This window comes from Peromyscus eremicus, chromosome 11 (assembly GCF_949786415.1).
Source record: "Peromyscus eremicus chromosome 11, PerEre_H2_v1, whole genome shotgun sequence".
In the NCBI taxonomy this organism is placed as follows: domain Eukaryota; kingdom Metazoa; phylum Chordata; class Mammalia; order Rodentia; family Cricetidae; genus Peromyscus; species Peromyscus eremicus.
In genome coordinates this window covers 52,136,189-52,161,942 of record NC_081427.1, presented here as the reverse complement: position 1 = coordinate 52,161,942, position 25,754 = coordinate 52,136,189, and the positions used below count along the sequence as shown (strand labels likewise).

General features: G+C 39.9%; 1 protein-coding gene across 3 annotated transcripts; it reads right to left on the bottom strand.

The window, feature by feature from the left end:
- Positions 1-499: 499 nt before the first annotated feature.
- Positions 500-25,110, bottom strand: Gtf2h2 (general transcription factor IIH subunit 2). Of its 3 annotated transcripts, none has more exons than XM_059276513.1 (16): positions 24,979-25,110; positions 21,100-21,186; positions 20,314-20,391; positions 19,976-20,012; positions 19,694-19,780; positions 18,617-18,667; positions 18,211-18,265; positions 15,369-15,474; positions 13,941-14,031; positions 13,708-13,795; positions 13,173-13,280; positions 11,380-11,443; positions 9,027-9,130; positions 8,320-8,422; positions 4,804-4,843; positions 500-801 (listed from the first exon to the last, which is right to left on the bottom strand). In XM_059276513.1, the coding sequence occupies exons 2-16, from the start codon at positions 21,153-21,155 to the stop codon at positions 682-684; spliced, it is 1,188 nt and encodes a 395-aa protein (XP_059132496.1). In that variant the 5' UTR covers positions 21,156-21,186; positions 24,979-25,110; the 3' UTR covers positions 500-681. The 3 variants fall into 3 exon arrangements, with proteins under 3 accessions (XP_059132496.1, XP_059132497.1, XP_059132498.1); XM_059276514.1 differs by lacking the exon at positions 24,979-25,110 and adding an exon at positions 24,734-24,831; XM_059276515.1 differs by lacking the exon at positions 24,979-25,110 and adding an exon at positions 24,729-24,812.
- Between the last annotated feature and the right edge of the window lie 644 nt (positions 25,111-25,754).

Sequence of the window (25,754 nt, the reverse complement as noted above, 5' to 3'; positions counted from 1 at the left end):
AACATAAAATAAAATAAATTTAAAGAAAGAACCACTGAGTCTAGACTCAATGATTATGAATCCTGAGAGAAACATCAATTACTTTGGTACATTTGGTGTGATTGTGTGTGTGTGTGTGTGTGTGTGTGTGTGTGTGTGTGTGTGTGTTTTCTGTAAAGAGCATACTTTGGAGCTAGAGAGATGGCTCAGTGATTAAGAACACTTGCTGCTCTTGCACAGGACCTAGGTTCAGTTCCCAGCACCCAGATTGGGCAGTTTAACTGCCCAGAACTGCCTTTTAACTCCAGTTCCAGGAAATCTGATGCCCTCTTCTGACCCCTGTGGGAACCTATACACTTATGGTAAACATAAACTCATGCAGACACTCACACAAGCATGTAAATAAAAATCTAAAAACAGAAAAATTGAGACTATGACATCAATTTAACATTATAAGTAATTTATATGCAATAATGAGTTAGACTGAAAATATGACTCAAAATAATAGAAAACAAATTAATTGAATTTATATCTATATTTCTGATAGAATATAAATAAAAATATATTTTCATAGCAAAAAGTTTAAGTCAGATTCTTTTTTCAAAGTGTTTTCATGTTTTAATTAGAGAATTGGTTTATTCAAAAAATCATTTTATTTACAGTTACAAAACTTCTTAACATTGTGTGTCCAATATATTGCAATCAAATACCTGCAGGAGTTGGGATCTTATGAATACAGCCAGGACAACAGTGGAGAGAGTCATGAACAAAAACATCACAGTCCACACAGAAAACATTTTGGCACACTCTGCAAACATAGACCTGCAAGGAAAAGGAGAAAAGCGAATAAACCGAAATAGTTTTCAAAAGTTAAGTACAGCACAGCCAGAAGACATTTAAAGCCTTGCTCTCTAGTCATCAAATTTCCCCTACCCACCTACATACTTTATTACTTCCAATGTATTAAATCTAACACAATTTTCTCAAACCTAACACATATGTTCCTCTTACGCTGGACCTTAGGAATAAGGAGTGACTGTTTTGAGTCCTTAAAGTCTATTCTATTATAGGACATTCATAATTTCTTGCTTTTAAATAACTACTTGGGGAAGACACATGAATTTAAAACCAGTACTAGATTTGAAGGCATGTGACAATTCAAATAAACAGAGAGCACAAAAACTCACTCCAATTTTAGCTATTCTTAGAGAATGACCTCTCATTCAAAAGCTATATTCCTCTATTAAACCTTTAAGGAATATGGCAAACAGCTGGGAGGGAGGGTAGGTACACACCTATAATTCTAGCACTTAGGAAGTGGAGGCAGGAGGATTGCAAACTCAAAGGTCATGTATCAAGGTCCAGGCCAGCCTGGGCTACAAGATCCTATCTCAAAAAAACAAAGCAAAAAAAAATTAAAAAAACAAAAAACAAAACAAAAAACCCACAAGAGTATGTCGAATGACACACGTAAGACATATAAAAAGAAAAAAAATTCATTATTTTATCAGCACTACATACGTGGATCCTTGCACCTTGGTCTAAGATTTCTAGGGCAATAACATGCAGATTCAAAAATCACTAGATTTCAAACATGTAAAAGATGTGTTCTTTAAAACTGACAAATGGAGCACCTTCTGGAAACATGAAAACTGAGCTGAGGACCAGCTTTCATGGTACCGTTAGGATCCATACTTGCTTTCAAAGGAGGAAAGCAACCAACAGTCCTACCCAGCCCTACTGCAACAACAACAGTCAGCCTGGCACGATAACCCTGAGGGTGTAACAGTGGCACAAATACTTCAGTGGTAATCAATGGCTCTCTAATTGGACTTTAGGTCGACTCAACAAGAGGGAAACCATGCTTGGTACTGGAAACCCAGCCAACTACCCAGGGCTAGTTAAGTCATAGATCTTAGAGGAGAACCTACAACCACCAGTTTACTAAACCAGCAAAAATACTAACTACATTCTAAATATTTGTCCTTAACCCACAAATAAGTGTAATCCTCATCAAGAAAACTTCCCTTTGCAACAGATAGAGACCATTACAGAAAACCACAACCAGTCAAAATGCAGAGTTGTGGAATCCAGTCCCAACTGATACGATACAACTCCTGCACCTAAGGTTGGAGGATCACAGCAAAAGAGAGGGTAGAAAGATTCTAAGAGCCAGAGAAACAGGGAGTATGTTGTGAGACTGTGTCTCCTAAGTATGTTAGAGAAACTACACCCATGAAGTCTCACTAATGTGACAGCCTAAACATTAGCTGAACAAGGATACCAGCAGATATGCTAACATGGATGTAGGAAAGCCCATGGGACATCAATCAAACACCAAGAACTATAAGCAACCATGGAACACTGAGAGTGGGAGAAATAATCCTCCCAATGGGTTATCCAGTACTAATGGTCAGCCCTGAAAACATACATACATACCATTATACAGACAGAGAAAGTTGTACTTAGTTATTTAGGAATGGCTGGATGGATGAATGGAGCTCAAAGCATAAAGCGCTTTACCATGCAAACCTCTTGCGGTCCACAAAAATATATTATAGAGATTCAGCTGGATATTAAAGCTATACCTAGAAATTTCAGGGTATTTTTCTAGAGGAAGCCATTTATTATGGAGTATTTGGTGTTATTCAGTTTTTAATATTTCAGCTGTCTTCTGCTATGAAATTCTTGTGGGCCCATATACTACTAGACCATACTAGCAAACAGCTAAGATTCTCAGATGCTGATCCTCTCTCTAGGTAACTAACTTCCCCACAGAGCCTAGGAGACAAGCAGGATGTAGATGCATGGCTTTGCTTCTTGTGCAAATGAAGCTCAGACCATCCCTTGCCTTCAGGCCTAGTGGCACTCCAGAGCAACTGACTCAGAGCAAAGGAGGTTTTTGCATATCCAGGTGGAGTAAAGAGTGAGGCAGAATTCCTGGGGGCAGAGAGTTGTGGTGAGGAGAGGAAAAACAAGGCAGACTTTCTGTAGAGGGTAGGCAGAGCTGCATGGCCAGAAAGAAAAGAGAAAGGCAGAGATTTTGTAGATGGTAAGGCAGATCTCTTGTAGAGTTTATCAGGGCCAGGAGTAAGGAGCTAGGAAGGATAGATGGAGGACAAAGGAACAGAGGATGAAGGCGAGGTCAAAGCATAGGAGCTTATGGAAACTATGAGGACAGGAAAAATAGGTACAGAGAGGAGCTGAATGTGAGGACGGAGATGAAGCTGTACAGATAGAATTTTGTCATAGAGGAATAAAGTAAACAGACAATGAGCTTGGTGTACTTAGATTCTTTTCCCAAAAATAATTCTCGCAGTTCGTAGTTTCTCTTCTGGGCCCCTGGGAAGAATATTATTAAGGATGGTCCATTAATAATATTCGAGACAGGGGCTGGAGAGATGGCTCAGAGGTTAAGAGCACCGACTATTCCTCCAGAGGTCCTGAGTTCAATTCCCAGCACTCACATGGTGGCTCACAACCATCTGTAATGAGATCTGGCACCCTCTTCTGTGTACATAATAAATAAATAAATCTTTAAAAAAAATAAAATAAAATAATATTCCAGCAAACCTGAATTTGATCCCTAGAACCCATATAAAAATGGAAGGAGAAAAATGGCTTCCAAAAGTCGTCCTCTGACCTCCACACATGCACTGTGGCATTCATATGCTCACACTCTTACATATACATTATTCTCTCATACACACTAACAATAATACATCTTAATACTGCCAAATGATTTTTTTAAAGCAGCTATGGTGAGGATGAAGCTACTGACAGAGAAAAACGCAAAACCTTTTTGTTCAGTTCACGGATTCAAACCCAGGGCTTCATGCATGCTGGGTAGGTGCTCTACACCACTGACCTACTCCACTGGTACCAAGGAATAAAAAATTTAATGAAGCCGGGCGGTGGTGGCGCACGCCTTTAATCCCAGCACTCGGGAGGCAGAGGCAGGCGGATTTCTGTGAGTTCGAGGCCAGCCTGGGCTACCAAGTGAGTCCCAGGAAAGGCGCAAAGCTACACAGAGAAACCCTGTCTTGAAACCCCCCCCCCAAAGAAAAAATTTAATGAAAAGAAGAAAACATATCTCTTTCTATTTATTTTATTATTGTATATTTATTTTTGAGAAATGGGACTACGTCGTCCAGACTGGTCCTAAACTTAAGATTCTCCTGCCTCAGCCTCCTAAACAGCTGGGACATCATGCACCTGCTATTGTAGATACGTTACTAAAACTCCTTATTTGTGAGAGCAAGCAGGGCATGGCAGCTCAAGCTTGTGATCTCAGCACTCGGGGTGCTACCATGGCCATCTCTAACTCTGCTATGTCTTAAGATGAGAGCTCACTGCGATGCCCAGGCTGACCCTGAATTCCTAGGTCACGTGTTTCCTTTGACTTACCAACCCAATAGCTGAGATTATAGGCGCATACCACTGCACCTGGTTCTGTCTTCAAAAAAAAGTTTAGAGTATTTTCTTACTAGCACAACGTTTTGTTTATGAACCCATAGTGCTAATTTCAAAATAAATTACAAGATTCTAAAGTATAATACTATAATATTTTTAATATTTCTAAACTAACGCAGCTTACCTTGAAAAACTGAAGCAACAGTATTAAAATCTCTGTGTAGTAAATTAGAATGAGAATGACAAAACTATTTAAATTGCTTTGCTCCCATTTTAACTCTACTTACTGTCTTTATAGGGAACAACCTGAGATAAGCCTGGCCTTCAATAATCTACTTACAACTTATTACAGTGTCATTGTCTCAGTATTTCTTATGTATTACTTAATGTTGATAAAGCCAATGAACTTACATGTTGGTCTTTCAATTCCCCCTGACATCCATAACAAAATCTAAAGAAAAAAAAAAGTTTGACAATCATTTTTTGTTTTCACTCATTAAAATAATTTAGCAAAATATTAGTACCTAGAATCCTTTAATAAGTGACTGTATTTATACACAACAACCCTGAGGGAGCATTTTAAGAAGTCAATAGGCCGGGCGGTGGTGGCGCACGCCTTTAATCCCAGCACTCGGGAGGCAGAGCCAGGTGGATCTCTGTGAGTTCGAGGCCAGCCTGGGCTACCAAGTGAGTCCCAGGAAAGGCGCAAAGCTACACAGAGAAACCCTGTCTCGAAAAACCAAAAAAAAAAAAAAAAAAAAAAAAAGAAGTCAATAGTTCTTTTATTCTTACAGTATGGGCTATGGCACACTTGTTATAGTCCAGCTTGTTGCCCCCCACAGTATACCCAATAAACCCGTTTATAATTGCTCAGAACAAGAAAAATTATACAGTATGTCCCAGATTATCACATAACCCAAAACTTAGTTCTTATTTTCATTTAGATTAAATAAACATGCTTTCTGAACTAAAATTCTATGAGAATTTGATCCCCACAAAAAATATTTGAATTACTATTTTTCAGTTCTCCAAAATATAGTGGATAGCAGTGAACGCTACAAGGGCACCAAGGAATGTTATATATAATGGATACCTGTGGCTTTGTTTTCTAGGACTAGTTTTAAGAGTTAAGAGTTCTTGGAAACGGGGCTGGTTTATAGGCTGGTTAAAGCCAGTGGTAGAATACAACCTCAGCATATACAAGGCCCTAAAATCAATGCATAGCATCATCTCTGACTACAGGTTCTTAGAATTTATTACAAAACAGCAATCTTAGCTGGGTGGTGGTGGCTCACACCTTTAATCCTAGTACTTGGAGACAAAGGCAGGTGGATCTCTGTGAGTTTGAGGCCAGCCTGGTCTACACAGTGAGTTCCAGGACAGCCAGGGCTACACAGAGAAACCCTGTCTTGAAAAAACAAAAAGCAAACAAACAAAGAACATAGCAATCTTTATTTTATTCTCCTCACTTCACTTCTACCTCCCCAGAAGCCTTCAAAGTCTCTTCACAGAGGGCAAAAAAGATGGCTCAGCTATTAAAAGCACTTGCTGCTATTCTCAAAACCAACATCAGATGGCTCACAACCTCCAGTAATTCCAACTCTAGGGGGTTCTAATACTTCTAGCCTCCACCAGCACCTGCACTCACATGCATACGTCCACACACATACACATAGGTGAAAATAACAAAATCTTTTTTAAAAATTTAACTGACACACTTATAAGTGTTCAGTTTTAACTCTTTCATAAGTCTTTATAAGTATTAGCTATGAACCTCCATGGAAGAATTTAATTCTCTTTTAACCCTCTTGACCTAAAAATGTGTACATGTATATAACTAATGTCACTGTTGATATTTCTATATAATTAAATCATCAACTTATAGGAAACAACATTCACTATTTACTTCATTACACATTATAAATATTTCAGCTATGACAAGTAATACAGTATAGCTTTTCCTCTTTTTCTTAAATTTATTTATTTTCATTTCATGTGCATTGGTGTTTTGCTTCTGTGTCTGTGTGAGGGTGTCAGATCCCCTGAAACTGAAGTTACAGACTTGTGCACTGCCATGTGGGTGCTGGGAATTGAACTTGGGTCCTCTGGAAAAAAAAGCCAGTGCTCTTAACTGCTGAGCTATCTCTCCGGGCCCCTTTTCCTCTTTCTTCATGTGTGTGTGTGAGGTATGGGTAAGTGATAGTGCACATGCTGGTACACGTGGAGGCCAGAGGTCATTACCTTGTTGTCTTTTTCTATGCATCTCCATCTTATATTTGTTTGTTTTATCCAACTCAAACTTATTTTTAAGATAATGTCTCTTATGGAACATAGAGCTCATTGACTGGCTAGATCAGTTGACCAGCAAGCCCAGGAATCCTCCGCATCCCCAGTGCTAAGGTTATAGGCACACACTGCACTTGAGTACTGGGGATCTGAACTCCAGACCTCAGGTTTGCATAGCAATAGTAAACACCTGACCAACTGGGCCATCTCTGCAGCCCCAAATTTTCCTCTTTTAAAAAGACTTTTTTGGTGTTAGGCGGTGGTGGCCTAATCCACCACTCAGGAGGCAGAGTCAAGTGGATCTCTGAGTTCGAGGCCAGCCTGGTCTACAGAGTGAGATCCAGGACAGCCAGGGATACACAAAGAAACCCTGTTTCAGGGACGGGGGTAGACGACAATTTTACAACATTACCAAAATCATATAACTTTGACTCAGCAATTCTACCTGAGAATTTGTTATGTACACTTCTGTACAAATATTCAGAGATATAGACATGAACATTACTTGTTAATAGCAAAGAAACGATCGTAAATATTCAATAGGAGGCAATTAGTTATATGTATTATAAACGAAACATCCATGAACTATGAAGCACTTTTAAAAACAAAAGTGATCTAGACATGCCTGTTTGAAATCACTTCTTTTCCCTGTATGGTATGTGTGTGCACACAGAGGCAGAGGCTGATATGGGGTGTCCTCCTCAATCTTTCTCTGCCTTGTTTTAAGAAACAGCATCTCTTATTTACCTGGAGCTCACTGAAAGGCTAGGCTAGCTGGCCAGTGAGCCCCTAGGGTCCTCCTGCTGCTGCCTTCCAATGCTGATATTACAACAATGTGAGGTCACATCTAGCATTTTTTATGTGGGTTCTGGGTATCCAAACTCAAGTCTTCATACTTACATGGTAAATAAATACCCTTACCCACTGAGCCATCTCTCCATCAGCATATGAAATTTCTTCTATACTATTTTTAAGTGTGAAAAGTGATGAATGGATGCATAATTATTTGGTGATCAAATGTTCAAATGCTGATGCTCTTGAAAATAGTAAATATTCATTTCCTATAATCAAGCCAGGTGGTGGTGGCGCACGCCTTTAATCCCAGCACTCCGGAGGCAGAGGCAGGCGGATCTCTGAGTTCAAGGCCAGCCTGGTCTACAGAGTGAGTTCCAGGAAAGCCATAGCTACACAGAGAAACCCTGTCTCGAGAAACCAAAAAAAAAAAAAAAAAAAAAAAGATTTCTTTTCATTTTAATTATGTATATGCATGTGTGTCTATGTATGGTCTGTGCAGATGAGTACAGATGCCCATGTAGGAGAGAAAGCACAGAATCTCCTAGAGCAGGAAGTACAGTCCGTTGTGAGGTGCTGGGAACCCAATCTGGGTCACCTCCAAAAGCAGGACATACTCCTAACCACTGAGCCATCGTTCTAGCCCCACCCCCAGCCCCCATTCCCCACCATCACTCTTAACTACAAATATGTGAGTTTGGGGAAATAAACAGACTTCTAGAAATAGAGTATTCTCCATTTCATTTTCTATATAGAAGTACTTATACACAAATTAATATGACCTTAGGTGATAATTGTTTCAAACATTAGTTTACCACTGTAACATATAAATTAATCAAAACTATATACCTTTCTCCTTTATATTCTTCTAGAGAAATTTCTTGAAAAGCATCCAAAGGAAATAAATGATGGTAAGATCGTGCCAAATGAGGTGCAGACACCAAAGTAAGACCTAATGCATAGACAGAAACATTAATAAGCACAACCTCATAAGACAACACCTGAAAAGTTAAATGATACACTTAGAAAAAATACTTTCAAGTGTTTTATTTCTATTTTTCTAGTGGTGGGGATCAAATCTAGGGCCTCACACACACTAAAAAACTGCCATTATGCTACATATCCAGCACACAAGTATGTTTAGGATCTTGAGTGTTTTTACCTGTAGCCATAATAAAAAGATTCCAGGATAGAATTCATTCTGTCACTAAATGCATGACCTCTCTTGGAAAACTACTGACTTACTCAAAAATGAAAGAAGATCTTAGAATTATATTAATCCCTCATTCTACTTATATATGGTGATTCTATTAAATCCCAAGTATGTCTACTATTAAATCTATTATAGTGTTTTTAAAGAATACATTTATCAGAAAGAGAATCATGAAACTTCTATAATGCTATGTTTATTCTTTAGAAGTGGATTACTTCTATTTCCTTTGTACAAATTAAACACATAATATGCAGGACTCAATAATTATGTTTATTTCAGCAGCTATACAGATAGGAAGTTACGTAATACTAATTCCCTGCGTAAAGAATAACAGGGATCTTACCACATATTTTACACTCCACAGGAAGCTCAGAGTACTTTGCTCGACACTGTGGGCAGAAATAGCCTCCCAGTGTAAGTCCTGGCTCAGTGCTATTATCCAAATGCCTGTGGGAGAAAACAGTTATTTTTAAAAGGTGAAAAAAGCTAAAGAAAATATATAACTCGATCTCAGCACTCAGAAGACAGAGGCAGGCAGATCTCTGTGAGTTCAAGGTCAGTCTGGTCCAATAATGAGTTCCAGGCCAGTCAGGGCTACAAAGTGAGACACTGCCTAAATATATATATAGATAGATTACATAGATAAATGAGTAAAATTTTATTTGAAAACATGTATGTCTCGTCACTTACTAATGGTGTCCCTTCTGTCTCCCTTTTATTTTGAAGTTTCTCCTGCTATCTCTGAATTCATTACTTTCTCTTTCTCTTGCAGTGACTAATCTGTTAATCCCATCCAGTGTGTTTTTTCTTTTTAAGCTTTATTTTTAATTGTGTGTGTGTGTGTGTGTGTGTGTGTGTGTGTGTGTGTGTGTGTATCTGTGAGTGGGTATGTGCACATGAGTACAGGTGCCCAGAGACAGAGGTGTCCCTGGACCTGGAGCTGCCCAGTGTAGGCACCAGGAACCACTGAGCCATCTCTCCAGCCCTCCAGTGCATTTTCATCACTGGTATTACACTCTCCATTTCTAGGAGTTTGAGTCTTTTTACACATTTTCAAGCTCCCCTTCACTTAGAGACTTACAAAGTATATTTACATTGGCTATTTTAATCCTCATCTCCTAATTTTAGTGTTTTCTGGCTGCTTCCATTCTGCAATTTTTCTCTGTTATTCTCGTTCTCTCCTATTCTCTCTAGGGAAATTCCCCCCCAAACCTATTTCTTCCCTCCTTCCCACCCCCTCCTTTTCCCTTCCCTTTCCCCTTCTCGGCCTCCATCTCTCCTCAGTGTCTCTACATAACCCAAGCCAGCCTCATATTTGCCATGACCCTCCCATCTCACCCCCAAGTGCCGGCATGTAATGATGTACATCAGCACCGCTGGCGGCCTAGTCATTGCTGCATGCTGTCAGATGTTGTAAGTTGTGTTGTTCTGGGTGCTAACTTTTTTCTCCATAAATATTTAGAGCTTTGTTTTAGAATAAAGTAACTCAGCCGGGCGGTGGTGGCGCACGCCTTTAATCTCAGCACTCGGAGGCAGAGGCAGGTGGATCTCTGTGAGTTCGAGGCCAGCCTGGTCTACAGAGTGAGATCCAGGAAAGGTGCCAAAGGTACACAGAGAAACCCTGTCTTGAAAAACCAAAACAAACAAACAAACAAACAAATAAATAAATAAATAAACTCAGATACTTACTGATCTATTCAAAATTTGTCTGAAGTATCACTAGTCTGGTCTAGATCAGCCACTGACCTAATCTGGCCCCGTTACTATGCTCTACCAAACATCTTGTGTGCAGCCTTTTCCACCTGGCTCTGTCCCAGCTCTCCTTCCCTTTTTAGTAAACTTTTTTTTTTTAGATTTATTTATTGTGTATACAGTGTTCTGTCTGCCTGGACGCCAGAAGAGGGCACCAGATCTCATTACAGATGGCTGTGAGCTGCCATGTGGTTGCTGGGACTTGAACTCAGGACCTCTGGAAGAGCATTCGGTGCTCTCAACCTCTGAGCCATCTCTCCAGCCCTCCTTCCCTTTTTATTCTGAGAAGAGCCTCCTCAAGTTACCCAAGCATCTACCAAGGTTAACTTTTTTTTTGTTTGTTTTTTTTGTTTTTCGAGACAGGGTTTCTCTGTGTAGCTTTGCGCCTTTCCTGGAACTCACTTGGTAGCCCAGGCCGGCCTGGAACTCACAGAGATCCGCCTGGCTCTGCCTCCCGAGTGCTGGGATTAAAGGTGTGCGCCACCACCGCCCGGCTAAGGTTAACTTTTTTTAACTTTCTATTCCCACTATTATTTTTATCATTAGAATAAACAAGTAAACACATCTACTCACATCTGCATTTTTTTTTTTAATGGCTTTTTGAAATAGGATCTCATTCTATAGCCCAGAGTGACCCAAACTCAGAACTATCACCTTGTCTCAAGTCTCCTCAGTTCTGGAATTACAGGTGTGAGCCGTCACGCCTCCCCCATCTTTAATTTAGATGACTGGAAATATATTATACATTCTACCTTAGCATTTTATTTAGTAATATATCTTGACTATCACAGAATAGACATATACAAAGAGGGTAATTTCTTTTTATGGCTATGAAAATCATTATATTTTAAGACCTATTTAAGTAAAAACTTAAGAGGAATGAATTTTAAATGTTAAAATATCACTGACAAAAAAAAAATCACTGACAATTATTCTTTACTTACGCCATGCTGAAGGATGGTTTTGCATCCTGATCAGACAAAGAAGCAATGGTGTGCTGAGGGAAACCTTTATAAATTAAAAAAAAAAGTAAAGCATTACTTTTTTTTGGTAAGCAAAGAACTGAATTTTAGGACTATGAATCTAAAAACAGTCCTATCAGAAAGTCAACAAAGTTGTATAAAAGCTCTTTCCTACCCCTTAGGTATATATGTGCCTATCATAATATGATGAAACTCTAATTCCCAGACATAAGGAAAAGGGGGAATGATCTAGCTACACATATGACCTCACATTCCAAAATTTACATCTATATTTTAATTTAGTAATATTACATCTAAAAAGAAAAAGTTCACACATTTTATACAGCTTCTAATACAACTAAATATATATTACATGATATAGTTTCTCTTTATCTAAGCACAAATTTCTGTTTAAATTTTTGAAATTTGAAGGAATAGATATAGAAGGAATTAGAGGAAGAAACAGGACATAAATATGATCAAAATATATTGTATTTTTGTATGCATGATGAAATTCTCAAAAAAATTACTAATTTTTTGAAATGCACAAACTTTTAACAGTTAAGTTATACTAATACAGTTCACAAAAACAACAACAAAAGCATGGGAAAAAGAGTTACCAGTATCGGCCGGGCGGTGGTGGCGCACGCCTTTAATCCCAGCACTCGGGAGGCAGAGCCAGGCGGATCTCTGTGTAGCTTTGCGCCTTTCCTGGAACTCACTTGGTAGCCCAGGCTGGCCTCGAACTCACAGAGATCTGCCTGCCTCTGCCTCCCAAGTGATGGGATTAAAGGTGTGTGCCACCACCGCCTGGCTTTAGATCATTTTTATAACTAATCATTTCCTACTCCTTATGGGGGGAAAAATGAGTAATTTGGTATACTCGCTGCAACTTTCTGTTTTTGAAGTTTATATGACATACTTTGATTACATAATATTTTGTAGCTTATTTAAGAAATTTCTTACCACAAGTATTTTTCATTAAATAAAATACCTTTGGTACTAGACTAGGCCCTCTGGATAAGTGAGACAGTTGTTTAGCTTGAACTGTTTAGGGGGCCCCCAGGCAGTGAGACCAGGACCTGTCCTTAGTGCATGAGCTGGCTTTTTGGAACCTAGTGCCTATGCTGAGACACTTTGCTCAGCCTTGGTGCAGGGAGGAGGGGCTTGGACCTGTCTCAACTGAATCTACCAGGCTGGGCTGGGGAGACCTTGCCTTGGAGGAAGTGGGAATAGGGGGATGGGAGGAGGGAGGACAGGGGAATCTGTGATTGATATATAAAATGAATAGAAAATCTCTTAATAAAAAAATATGTATTACCAAAAAAATAAAATACCTCTGTATCTTCCTAGCTTAACAAGAAGGCCAGAAGTGTTTGTATATGGCATGACTATAGGTAGCTTTAAATTTCTCTTCACTGTTTTTTTTTTTTTGTTTTTTTGTTTTTTTTGTTTTTTTTGTTTTTTGAGACAGGGTTTCTCTGTGTAGCTTTGTGCCTTTCCTGGAACTCACTTGGTAGCCCAGGCTGGCCTCGAACTCACAGAGATCCGCCTGGCTCTGCCTCCCAAGTGCTGGGATTAAAGGCGTGCGCCACCACCGCCCGGCAAATTTCTCTTCACTGTATAAACATGCTTCAACATGCATTTTTTTATTATAAAGGACTTAAGTAAGAAAAAAACTCTTAAATGTTAAAACGATAACTTGCACAAATAAAAACAGAACGCCTAGTTTGAACAAAAGCACACATGCAAACCAACACCAAAGAAACACATACCCATTCGAATGAGTGAGCACTCGGAGCTGGAGCTGGCAGGGGGAGGGCTAACATGATGGGTCAGCAGCTCTTTGTAATGCACTTCATCTAAAATAACATGGTATGTGCCTAACAAGCAAAAGCAAAACACAGCAGTTATAAAGACAAGAGCATCTGTGTAAGTCTATGGAAGTTTCATCCTATGAAAATATACAATTCATAACCACTTTAAGTAAATTTTCATTGAAAAAATAATTTAAGTAAACTCTCAATCAAATTCTCTAGGCATAATAGTAACTAAAATTAAAGCCAAGCTACACAGTCTTTACAAAGTATTACAAATAGTGAGGTTACTAACTTTTTGAAAATTATAACCCTAAACATTGACCTACTAAAAATTCCTTGCATTTGAAGTGGTTGCTTAGAAAGATCAATGGTCTATATTTTGGACCACAGACATAAAATGGTTTAAGTTTAATGGTGTAAAACATCCTACTTAATTAATAAATTATTTCTTACACAGTAATTATAATTATTGAAGATAGTAGATATATACCACCAGTTTCACGAGCAAGTACAGTGCAAACTCGAACCTCTGCAGACAATCCAATAACAGACACTCTAATTTTAGCTGCCTTCAGGGTCTTCATGAGATCCAAAAAGATGAAAGATTTCAGGAGAAAAAGAAAAATACTTATGAATAATAACTGTGAAAACTAGTGTTCTGAAAACTAGTGATAAATTTACTACAGAATTTTCTTTAGAGTCTAGTTTCAGTTTTGGTCCTACCTTGATGAGATCATAAATATTAGATGGATCACAGGTTGTAAGGCTACTAAAGATGATTAGTACTTCTCTACTTGTATGTCCAGGCATGTGTCTATAAAGAGAGGTGAAGATACATTCCAACAGATCAAACAAATTATACTAGCTAAAAATTTATCCAAAAGGGAGAGTACATATGCTTTATACATTTAAGCTACAAGGTGAGGTAATGAATGTTAATAAAGTTACAGCCAATTCATGATTACTATTTGGTATTAAATTCTAAATTTCAACAGGCAGTGGTGGCACACACCTTTAATCCCAGCACTTGGGAGGCAGAGGCAGGTGGATCTCTGTGAGTCCAAGGCCAGCTTGGTCTACAGAGCTAGTTCTAGGACATTCAGGGCTACACAAAGAAACCCTGTTTCAAAAAACCAAAAAGAAAAAAGAAAAAAAAAATTCTAAATGTAAATCTTTCTCTCAGCAGGGTCTTACTATATAGCCCAAACTCATAAGCTTCCTGCCTTAGCCTCTGGAGTACTGGGATTACTAGCATGCAATGCCACACCTAGCCATTCAATTCATTCTCAATTTTTTTTTTTCATAATTCTTGTGCCCTGCTGTGAATTTTGTGGTATTTTTCTAAATCCATTACAGATATACTTTAACTAATAAAATATAAATTAAAAATAACCAACATCAAAATAAAAACCATGCACAACATTTTAGATTTTTCCCACTTAACTTTTGTTAAAACAGGCTTCATGAAGACCCAATACAACTCATAGAAAAAATTCTGGCCGGGCGGTGGTGGCGCACGCCTTTAATCCCAGCACTCGGGAGGCAGAGGCAGGCGGATCTCTGTGAGTTCGAGGCCAGCCTGGGCTACCAAGTGAGTTCCAGGAAAGGCGCAAAGCTACACAGAGAAACCCTGTCTCGAAAAACCAAAAAAAAAAAAAAAAAAAAAATTCTGAAACAATTATAAATAATAATATAAACTGGTTATGGTTGTATATTCCTGTGTAATCTCAGCACTGGGGAGGTGGAGACAGAAAATTAGGAGTTTAGGTCATCCTCAGCTACACAGCAAGCTGGAGGGCAGCCTGGGCAACATGGAGAATGCCATCTTGAGAAAGGAAGAAAGGGAAGAAAAGAAGAGAGAAAGGAGAAGGGAAAGAGGAAGGAGAGGAGGAAGAAAGGAAGGAAGGAAGAAACAAAGAAAGAAATGGGGCCTGGAGAGATGGCTCAGTGGCTACAAGCACAGATGTTCCTGCAGAGGCCCAGAGTTCAAATCTCAGCACCCATGTTGGGCAGTTCACAAAGGCCTATAACTCCAGTTCCAAGGGATCTAACACTCTCTTCTGGCCCACTCTGCTCATGTAAACATACACACATATACACCCGCACAGACACATAATGAAAAATAAAATAAATATATTTTCAAATACTAACTTCAGGGTTTGCATAGCCATGCTTAAGGAATTATAGAGAGATGGTTCTCCATTACAGGTCATATCTACAGCTTTCTTCAAAGATGTTATGTGTTTCCTGGGGTTTCCTGAAAAAAAATGAAATAACTTTTAATAAAACTCTCTATATAAATATTGAAAAGCATGTTGTTTACAACTGTACAAATTTATTATTTTAAAGGACAGAATGCCTTCAATTTCTATTTTTATCAATTTGCATTTTTATCAGAAATGTTTGTAGACAGTCTCATTTCATACTGAAATAATGTGTATATATATTATTATATATTTTGCTATATATAAGTACATCTGTATCCATTAATATAACTTTACAATTAATATTAACCTAGAGTGAATAATTTTTACTCTGAATATCTCTACATCTTATCATTTGTTAAGATCAGTATTTTCATATTTTAGCATCTCTGAAGCAGGAAGATTGCAGGTTCTAGGCCAACCTGGGCTACATAGTGTCAAAAAACAAAACAACAGTAAAAATTTTCTAGAAAGATTATTGACATGAAAGATTAATTTTTATGTAGATGAGCAAAGAAAAAAGCAATGAGATATAAATTTGTATTAGTGAGGTAAATATTCACGAAAAATGTCCTAATTCCATATTTTTCTTGGGGGAAGAAAACAAGTATTCACAAAGACGTAAAAAAGGAAGACTCAACAAATAAGCAACTGTATGACTTTCTGTAACATCTGAGAGGACTGAAAGACTATCTGAAGAGACTGTCTAGGCCCTGCCAATGCTTCTAGACCAGTTGACAGATTATCACCAAGACACTGTCATAACCAACTCACAGGTAACTGCTAGGCTTTTCCACCTTTTCCTGTTTTGTTTTGCTGGGTTTTGAGGACCAGAGACTGATCTTACTACATAGCTCAGAACAACCTCAAACTCACTAACCCAGGGTGGCCTGAACTTGTAATTCTCCTGCTTCAGTCTCCTGAGTATTGGGAATACAGGTTTGCATAACATCTGGTTTATTTTGTAATGGTTTTGGTCTTTTCTAGTATAAACTGTCTACTTTCATTTTCTAACAATCCAATAAGTGAAATGACGTGTTGAAAGACACAGACCTACCTAATGGTGAGAGCACCGACATCCAAACCTAGACCTCCTGGTTCTCTGGTCACTTTCCCCACTACCATCCCACACAAAGTATTTATAATCCACTATGATGTGGGCACAGGGGGAAATGCAGATTACCTCAGTGTCAGTGTGGCTTACAGCAATGGGCTGACTGTACGGAGAGAAGCTGTCCAAGAGGCTTATGACAGTCTCTAAAGGCTATTTCATCTTTTCAACATATGAATTCACTGGCATCTATAGAAAACTGCTTTGAATTTGAGGACAGAGAAGAAGAGAAGAGAGCTGACTTATCCTCTTCCTTAGAGGAGCACTCCTTTCTCAATCACAAGATGACCCTACTTAGTCTGTGGTGCTGGCCTTCCTCCACTCTGCTATGGTACAGCATGTAATCAAAGCCAACCAAAAAAACATTTCATCTCCCTGGCTGCTCCAACAGCCGCTGGATACACAAACCTTGAGTAAGGCCAACAGGAATCCTACTGAAGTGATGTTGAAGCTATGGACTACACTGGCCATACAAACTTGGGGCTATTAAAAGACATCATTTTCCTAAAGAGAATGAAGTCGGACAAAGCCAGGATCCCTAGAAACAGCTACATGAGAAATCAGCCCACCTTTGAACATATGCCAGTTTCCTTTTTGCAGTGAAATTACTTCTGGGTTGATTTGTGGGGGGTTTGTTTTGTTTTGTTTTTGTTTTTTATGTGTATGGCTGTTCTGGCTGCACACGTGTCTGTACACCATGTGTGTGCACCATGTGTGTGCCTGGTGTCGCTACAGACAGGAAGATGACATCACATAGAACTGGAGTTACAGATGATTATGGGCTGATGTGGGTGCTAGCAACTGAACTCGGATCCTCTGGAAGAGCAGCCAGTGTTCTTAACTACTAAGCCATCTCTCTTGCCCCTGGTTTTGTTTCTTATGGTACTGGTGATTAAACCAGGGCCTTACTTATTAAGCCTCATCCCTAACATTCCCTAAGACGATTTAGTGGGGATTATTGTCAACTGATTTCCTGGCACACTTTTGGCAAATGTGTATTTGATTCCTTATGGCTAGAGTAAGAACTATTAGTGAACAAAGTACGTCATGTCATCTCCCTTATGTGTACTAATAGAAAAGACCGAGAACCTAATTTAAGGGACAGTATATTTTACAAAATATAGTGATATAAATTTGTAACAGCATATATAATAAAGGCAAAAGAAACTGCCATTAATTTTTTAAAATGTTTTATTTATTTACTTATGTGTATGACAGTTTTGCCTGCATGTATGTGGTCAGAAAAGGGTGTCAGGTCCCCTGGAGTAACAGACAGTTCTGAGTGTCCGTGTGAGTGCTAAGAACTAACTCAGGTCCTCTGCAAGAACAAGTGCTCTGAGCCATTTCTACATCTATTCATAAATAGCCCAATTCAATTTTTATGCTTTTTAAATTAGACATTTTTAATTTGAAAATTATGTGAATTTTATGAATAGTTAACAATTAGGCTATCTTATTATTTTCAGGATAAGAATGTATATTTAATAAATATGTTTACTTCCAATGCAATACATCCAACACTTCAGAACTCAATAGTAGGTCCCAAGAATTCAGTAGAGAGACAGTAAGTTGTTCACGTACAATGAATAGAAGTTTCACTTTACTTATCAGGGAGCCACATGGGCAAGATTACAGAGTTAGGTAAGCAAAGAGCCTTATAAAGATACTTTTAACATACCTGAGAGTTCAGTCAGTTTTTCAGCTCTTTTACTCTTAGTTACAATTATTCCAATCTCAAAATGAAAACAAAAACATAATTATTTTAATATAACGAAGTATTTCCTCTTCATAAAAAAAATACATGGACTATCAATTAGTAACTGTAAAAGAAATAAGGAAAATACATGAAATGTTTTCTAATGGTGTTTTTGACAAATCGAGCTATAAACTGACTATGTATTATTAAAACACAGTACATGTTTAACTTCTAGTTATTTTGCTTTCACTATTAAGTATACCAAAAATAGGTATATAATCTGGTTTCTTAATACTTCACAGATCTATATACCTCATTTTTTAAAAATAAATTATATTTGGCAGCAAAATGGGAATCTAGTTCTGAATTCTACCATTTATCTACATACCTGACTGATAGGATTTTGGTCAAAATATTCTTCTACAAAGTATTCCAACAACTGTTGAAAGAAAATTAAAAGGAAGTATTATATACAGGCAAAGCAGTGACAATAAAAACATGTCAGTGTTCTGTAGACTCTATTAAGCAGCACTTCTCACAACTTTTAGAAGAGACAAGGATATCAGTGACAGCGTCTCACTCTGCACCTGTCTACCCTCACTCACTCTCACTCTGCACACCTGTCTACCGTCACTCACTCACTCTCACTGTGCACCTGTCTACCCTCACTCACTCTCACTCTGCACACCTGTCTACCCTCACTCACTCTCACTGTGCACACCTGTCTACCCTCACTCACTCTCACTCTGTACACCTGTCTACCGTCACTCACTCTCACTCTGCACACCTGTCTATCCTCACTCACTCACTCTCACTGTGCACCTGTCTACCCTCACTCACTCTCACTGTGCACACCTGTCTACCCTCACTCACTCACTCTCACTGTGCACCCCTATCTACCCTCACATACTCGGGGCTGGAGAGATGGCTCAGTGGTCAAGAACACTAGCTACTCTTCCAAAGAACCTGGGTTCAATTCCCAGCACCCATATGGCAGCTCACCACTGTCTGTAACTTCAGTTTCAGGGAATCCAACACACTCACACAGACATACAGGCAAGCAAAACACCAATGCACATAAAATGAAAATAAACTTAAAAAAATGACCTGGCAACATTTCTACGTAGTTAACATTTGTTATTAGTTGGAAAAACAAAGCAAAACAAAATTTCCTACATTCTCTTTTTTTTTTTTTTTTTTTTTTTTTTGGTTTTTCGATACAGGGTTTCTATGTGTAGCTTTGCGCCTTTCCTGGAACTCTGTAGACCAGGCTGGCCTTGAACTCACAGAGATCTGCCTGCCTCTGCCTCCCGAGTGCTGGGATTAAAGGCGTGCGCTGGCGGCGGCGGCGGCCACCACCACCACCACCACCACCACCACCGGGCATTTCCTACATTCTTAAACATATATATGTACATATAAAATCTTTCCCTACATTTAGCAGATTTAAATGATTTTACTATACCTTTAAAGTACAAGTCAACCTATTGGGCTTTAGATCTTGATCCTCCATTGTTCTCGAACCATCTACTACCACATACAGGTGGCGCATCTACCAAAAACAAACGAGGAAGTAAATCTCCAGGTACGTTTTGAGAAGAAGCAAAGATATCATTTAATATTCAACTATCCTATACATATATTTTAAATACATCCTTTTAAAAAGTAGTTGTTTTACCATCTATTCTGTCAAGCCAGAATATTTCTCTGATCCCTGCACAAATCAAAGAAAAAAATCAAAACATACCATTCCAAGTCGAACTTGTCCATGGTGCTCAAATACTCTGTTAAAATTATAAAAAAATACTTTATTTGAACACCATATGCCTCCAAAAACTGAATGAAATAACTAATCTGTACTTTTTAGTGAACTATTAACTTTTGGAATACACACGGACAGTCTCTGAACACCACTTTCCAAGGGGGGGTAGGGCTAGATGCTAGTTCTTCACCCCGAGTCGGACGATTACGGATGAGCTTCCCTAACACACAGTTAAAAAGAAGTGCTAAGGATGGCTAGAGCAGACAGAAGGGCCTCAAGAATATATTTTCCTTTTGTAACTCTTTCATAGAAGCAATTCATACCTTTTTCTCTTTGCTTTGAAGAGAATATCTTCTATCGTAGCTTTAAGTGATCCAGTTTCATCTTCTTTAAGAATTTCCCTGTAAGCATTATTTATTTGTTTGAAAAAATAAGCTAAAGATACTAACCCAATAAAAATTAAAATGTACAAAGATTTGTATACTTATGTTTGCATCAGCACAATCCACAATAGCCAAAAATTCGAACTGATCTAAATGTCCATCAAATGCTGAACAAATAAACAAAAATGTGGTATAACAGTATATGGGACACTATATACTATACCAGCAATTACAAAAAAATTACATGGATGAGCTTTGAAATTTACATAAAATGTACAAGAAAGGTGACTCTACAAATCATAGATTCATAGTTGTCTACAGGTGGTGGAAATGGAATGTGTACGAAGGAACTGATTGCTAAGATTAAAATGTTCTAAAAGTAGTTTATGACAAAAGCCATACATAAGAGTAAACTGTCTTCGTCACCGGGCGGTGGTGGCGCATGACTTTAATCCCAGCACTTGGGAGGCAGAGCCAGGCGGATCTCTGTGAGTTCGAGGCCAGCCTGGGCTACCAAGTGAGTTCCAGGAGATGCGCAAAGCTACAGAGAGAAACCCTGTCTCGAAAAACCAAAAAAAAAAAAAAAAAAGAGTAAACTGTCTTCAAAAATTCCTTCAATTATACATTGAGGTGCATGAATTTTAACATATATAAAACACTTTAATAAAACTGAAGTTAAGAAAAAGAGACAATGTCTACAACATGGGACAATGACTCTCTACTTACCATGTTCTCTCATAGCCTCCTTCCCACCGCTTAGTTCTTTCAGGCTCTTCATCCATGTTTTTTAGAATGATATGTATTTATCCAACACTGTAAAAAAAAATTGAATCACAAGTTTTCTAAAGACAGTTATTACAAAATGAATCTAATTCTTGATAGTTAAGGACAAAGTTTAAAATATCAGAATAAAGAATACATTTTATTCTTGTAGTTTATTCATTAACTCTCCTGTGAAAACACAAAACTCTCATGAAATTTTTTCCTATTTCCTATAAAAAATATGAATATTTCAAACCTGGAACCAGTAAAAATAAGCATATTTTTGAAGCTTGTAAAACAATAAAAATTGATTCATGGACATCACTGGACAAGAATTCTGATAAATAAGTATAAGATTAGTCACAACCAACAATTATTATAGCTGAGTGACCAATACAAAGCAATTCATTGTTCTCTCTCTCCTTTGTGTAAGCTTGAATTTTCTCATGATCATATTTTTTAAAAAGAAATTTATCAGGCAGCCGGGGGTGGTGCACACCTTTAATCCCAGCACACGGAAGCAGAAGCAGGTGAATCTCTGTGAGTTCAAGGCCAGCCTGGTCTACAAAGCAAGTTCCAGGACAGCTAGGACTATTACACAGAGAAACCCTGTCCCGGGGAGAGGCAGGGGGATTACATATGGAATATGACCTTAACTATTAAAGGAAAAAAATAAAAGGAAATTTTTGATCATTCAGTATTACAGTTGGGCGTGGTGGTGTATGCCTATAATCCCAGCAGTGCACTCCACAGGCGGAGGCACAGAGATCTCTGATTTTTGAGGTCAGCCTGGTCTACGTAATAAGTATTACGAATGATTTCATCTGCATGACAGAATTAAGATTAGCTGGAGTTTTCTGCCCTTTAATTATTATATATATTCACATTATATCTACTTCTTTAATAATCAAGGACAAAATTGCTGAGGATGATAACTCACAACCATAATCCCGGCTGGAGGTTAGCAGCAAGTCTGAGACCAGTGCAGTCTACACAGTGAGCTCCAGGCCAGGCCGGCTACAAAATGAGACTATCTCAAAAAAAAGGGAGGGTGAAAAATTGACATTAGATTGGGGGAGGTCTCCCTCCCCACAGGCCCATAAGGACTCTCAAATGCCAAACACTAAGGACAAAAGCATATCCTCTAACACTGGCAGGGACAAAGGTAGTGAGGACGATAAGCAATACTTTATCCTCCTTTATAGCACTGTCTCTATAGAAAAGGAAAGAGGGGGGCTGGAGAAATGGCTCAGAGGTTAAGAGCACTGGCTGCTCTTCCAGAGGTCCTGAGTTCAATTCCCAGCACCCACATGGTGGCTCACAACCATCTGTAATGAGAGCTGGTGCCCTCTTCTGGCCTGCAGGGATATACGCAAGCAGAACATTGTATACATAATAAATAAATAAAATATTTAAAAAAAAAAAAAGAAAGAAAAGGAAAGAGGAAACTGGGCTAGGGAGGTAGCTCAGTTGGGAGTGCCGCCAAGTACGCACAAACCCTCAGTTTGAGAAGGGCGGCACAGGCTTGTAACCCCAGCACTCAGTGGAGACAGCAGGGTCAAAGTTCAAGGTTAGGGTCAGGCAATGGTGAACTCTTTTTATTCCAGATCTTGGAAGACAGAAGCAGGTGGGTCTCTGTGAGTTCAAGGCCAGCCTGGGATACATGAGACCCTGTCTCAAGGGGGAGGAGGTTCCTTCAGACATGAAGACCTGAGTTCTTATCCCCAGCACTCACATACAGACACATCTGTAATCCCAGCCCTAGAGGATAGAGGCAGGATTGAGAGGAGGCGGGAGAACTTGGTGGCCAGCCAGTCCCTCCAATCAATATGCTCCAGGCTCAGGAAGAGACCAGACCCTATCTCAAAAAAGTCAGAAAATACAAAAAGACACTAGGCATCAACTTCTAGGGTATGCACGGATAAACCATACACACACAACACATATTCACCCAAAACAGGAAATATATACATACATATGGGGAAGGGGGGGGTGTCGTGGTAATATGGTGAACGCTTAAGACAAGATCTCACTCACTATACTGGGCTGGAACTCCTTTAGCCTCTCAAGTGCTGAGGCTACAGGTATGAGCACTTGGCTTGGAAACTTTGTTTTTTAAATCTACAGAACTGAGCAGAGTGAGATAGCCCACATTCAGGAGGCAGAAGCAGGAGGGTCTCTATTTTGTTTTATTGAAACAGGGTCTCTCTACGTAGCCCTGCTAGGCTGGAACTAAATATGTACACCGGGCTGTCCTCAAACTCAGAAATCTGCCTGCCTCTTACCTCCCAGGTACTGGGATTGGAGGTGTGTGCCAGCTCTATGTTTTAGACAAGGTGTGACATACATAGTTGACTCTGTCTCAGAAAACAAAACAAAACATACACACCAAAAAATTGCCCACTGAAGAATAGACGTGGACTTCTGGAATTTAAAACCAACTGACAAGTCAGAGAGTTGGAGACTTCCAAGGAGCTTTTTTATGAAACCTGCCACAATCGAATATTATTAGTTAAATTCTGTTTATTTCCCAGTGAATTTAGAAGTTTATTATCTCTGTAAGAGATGCATTTGTCTCAGAAAACCTGATAATTTGCCTGTAAAGGGTAAAAATATCTCAATCTGGTAAATGCTTGCCCAGACCCCCAAGCCCAAGAAAAACTGTCAGCGCGGACAGTTCCTGAAACCGCAGGGGCAGGTCTAAGGCCAGAAAATGATCGACTGAGTCTCTCACCCTCATACGCCCTTCCCCTCTCAAGCCCAAACCCTCAAGCCCCAGCTGTCACAGCGCAGTCTCCACTTCCACAGACTGTGGCCCTTCTGTTGCTCTATTAAACAGCAATCCCGCTTCTGGAGATGCCTGTCTATCTTTTCTTTCCACGTCGCCTCCCTCGATCCCAGTGTAAAGCCTTGGTATCTTGAAAAACTAAAAGTGACAGTATTTTACAACGTGAGCTATTTCAATACTGTAACTATCCTGGTGCCATCCATCCGATGGATGTACTCAAGTAGTAAATAAAATGACTAAACTGAACATTCCGATATATATATTATTTATATATTTATATATTGTTATATTATAATTGATCTCTTCTTTATTATTCTCTAAAGTTCAGAAAAAATAAGAACCACTGAATAAAAATTGTACAAACTGTGGCTCTTAAAAGGGCACCTTGAGCCGGGCGGTGGTGGCGCACGCCTTTAATCCCAGCACTCGGGAGGCAGAGCCAGGCGGATCTCTGTGAGTTCGAGGCCAGCCTGGACTACCAAGTGAGTCCCAGGAAAGGCGCAAAGCTACACAGAGAAACCCTGTCTCGAAAAACCAAAAAAAAAAAAAAAAAAAAAAAGGGCACCTTGATTAAAACTCTTATAACGGGCACTCTGACAGGGAAGGAGTTAAAAACTCCCCCAACTGCACATACACTAATCCATTTTCTGGAATCTCAGCCATCACCCCCATTCACCCCCACCTCCCCACCTCCGCCCGAGAAGCTTGAAGTCCACGGTGTGTTTGCTGTCCAAAGAGCTGGGAATGCCATCAGCTAACACGAGAGCCGCAGCGCGCATGGCCAACTGGCGAGGCTCTGCCTCACCTTACCCTGCCCGGCACGAGGATGACTGACAAGGGCGATTACTGTCCGTGTCTTCCAGAGATGGACAGCTCTGGTGCGGGACACAAGCTCCAGATCACACAGCCAGAGGTCCGAGGCAAACTGGAGGCCGTGCAGCGAGGACGCTCCTCAGCCTGCACCCGACTCGGCAGGCGGAAGCTGCCCGTCGCCCTGCGCACGCCCCGCCCTCCGCCTCCCAGGTCCCCCCCCCCGAGGCCAGCCCCGGCATTACACCTCGGTCCTCTTCTCCAGGTCCCTCCTGTCCGCCTCGCACGGCAGCCTCCAAAGCCGCAGTGCCGCCCGCGCAGGCCTCCACCCGGGAACTCAAAGGCCCTGAGGAGACCACCCTCACCGGAAGTGACGTCACCAGAGACCGCCGCCCAAATTCCTCCGCTGGGACCGCGGGAAAAAAAGGTTCCGGCGGCTGCGGGCAGAGGCTGATGGAGAAGGGAGCTGGGGAGGGATGGTGTCTGCGAGCTTACTGTGCCTTCAGGTGGCCGGCTCTGGGAGAACAAGGCTAGGGGAGTCTTCCAGAGAGAAGACAGCTGGGGAATCACCCAGAACAGGAACGTCTAACCATGCTAGCAGATGGGGGAAAGCTCCACGGAAAAGGGAAACGGCGTCCATCCTCGGAGGCAGAGGCATACGGTGTGGTTGAGGAACTGGCAGAGTGAGCGTGGGGCTGAACTTGTGGGTAAAAAACGAATTAGTAATGACTCCAAGATTTCTACTGTGGGCTGCATTTCTGCAGGCCACACAGCTAAAACTACAAGTTCCGGATATGTTACACATCGGTTTAGGGAGTCTGTTTTTAAATTTTATGTGTATGGGCGGTTTTGCCTGCATGCATGTCTGTGCACTCACTATGTTCGTGCCTAGTTAGAACGGGATACAGAATCTGGCATCAGATCCCATGGAACTGAAGTTACAGGTGTTTGTTGTCTGCCAGGTGGATGGTGGGAATCAAATCCGGACCCTCTGGAAGTGCTCGGCAACAGGTGCTTTTGA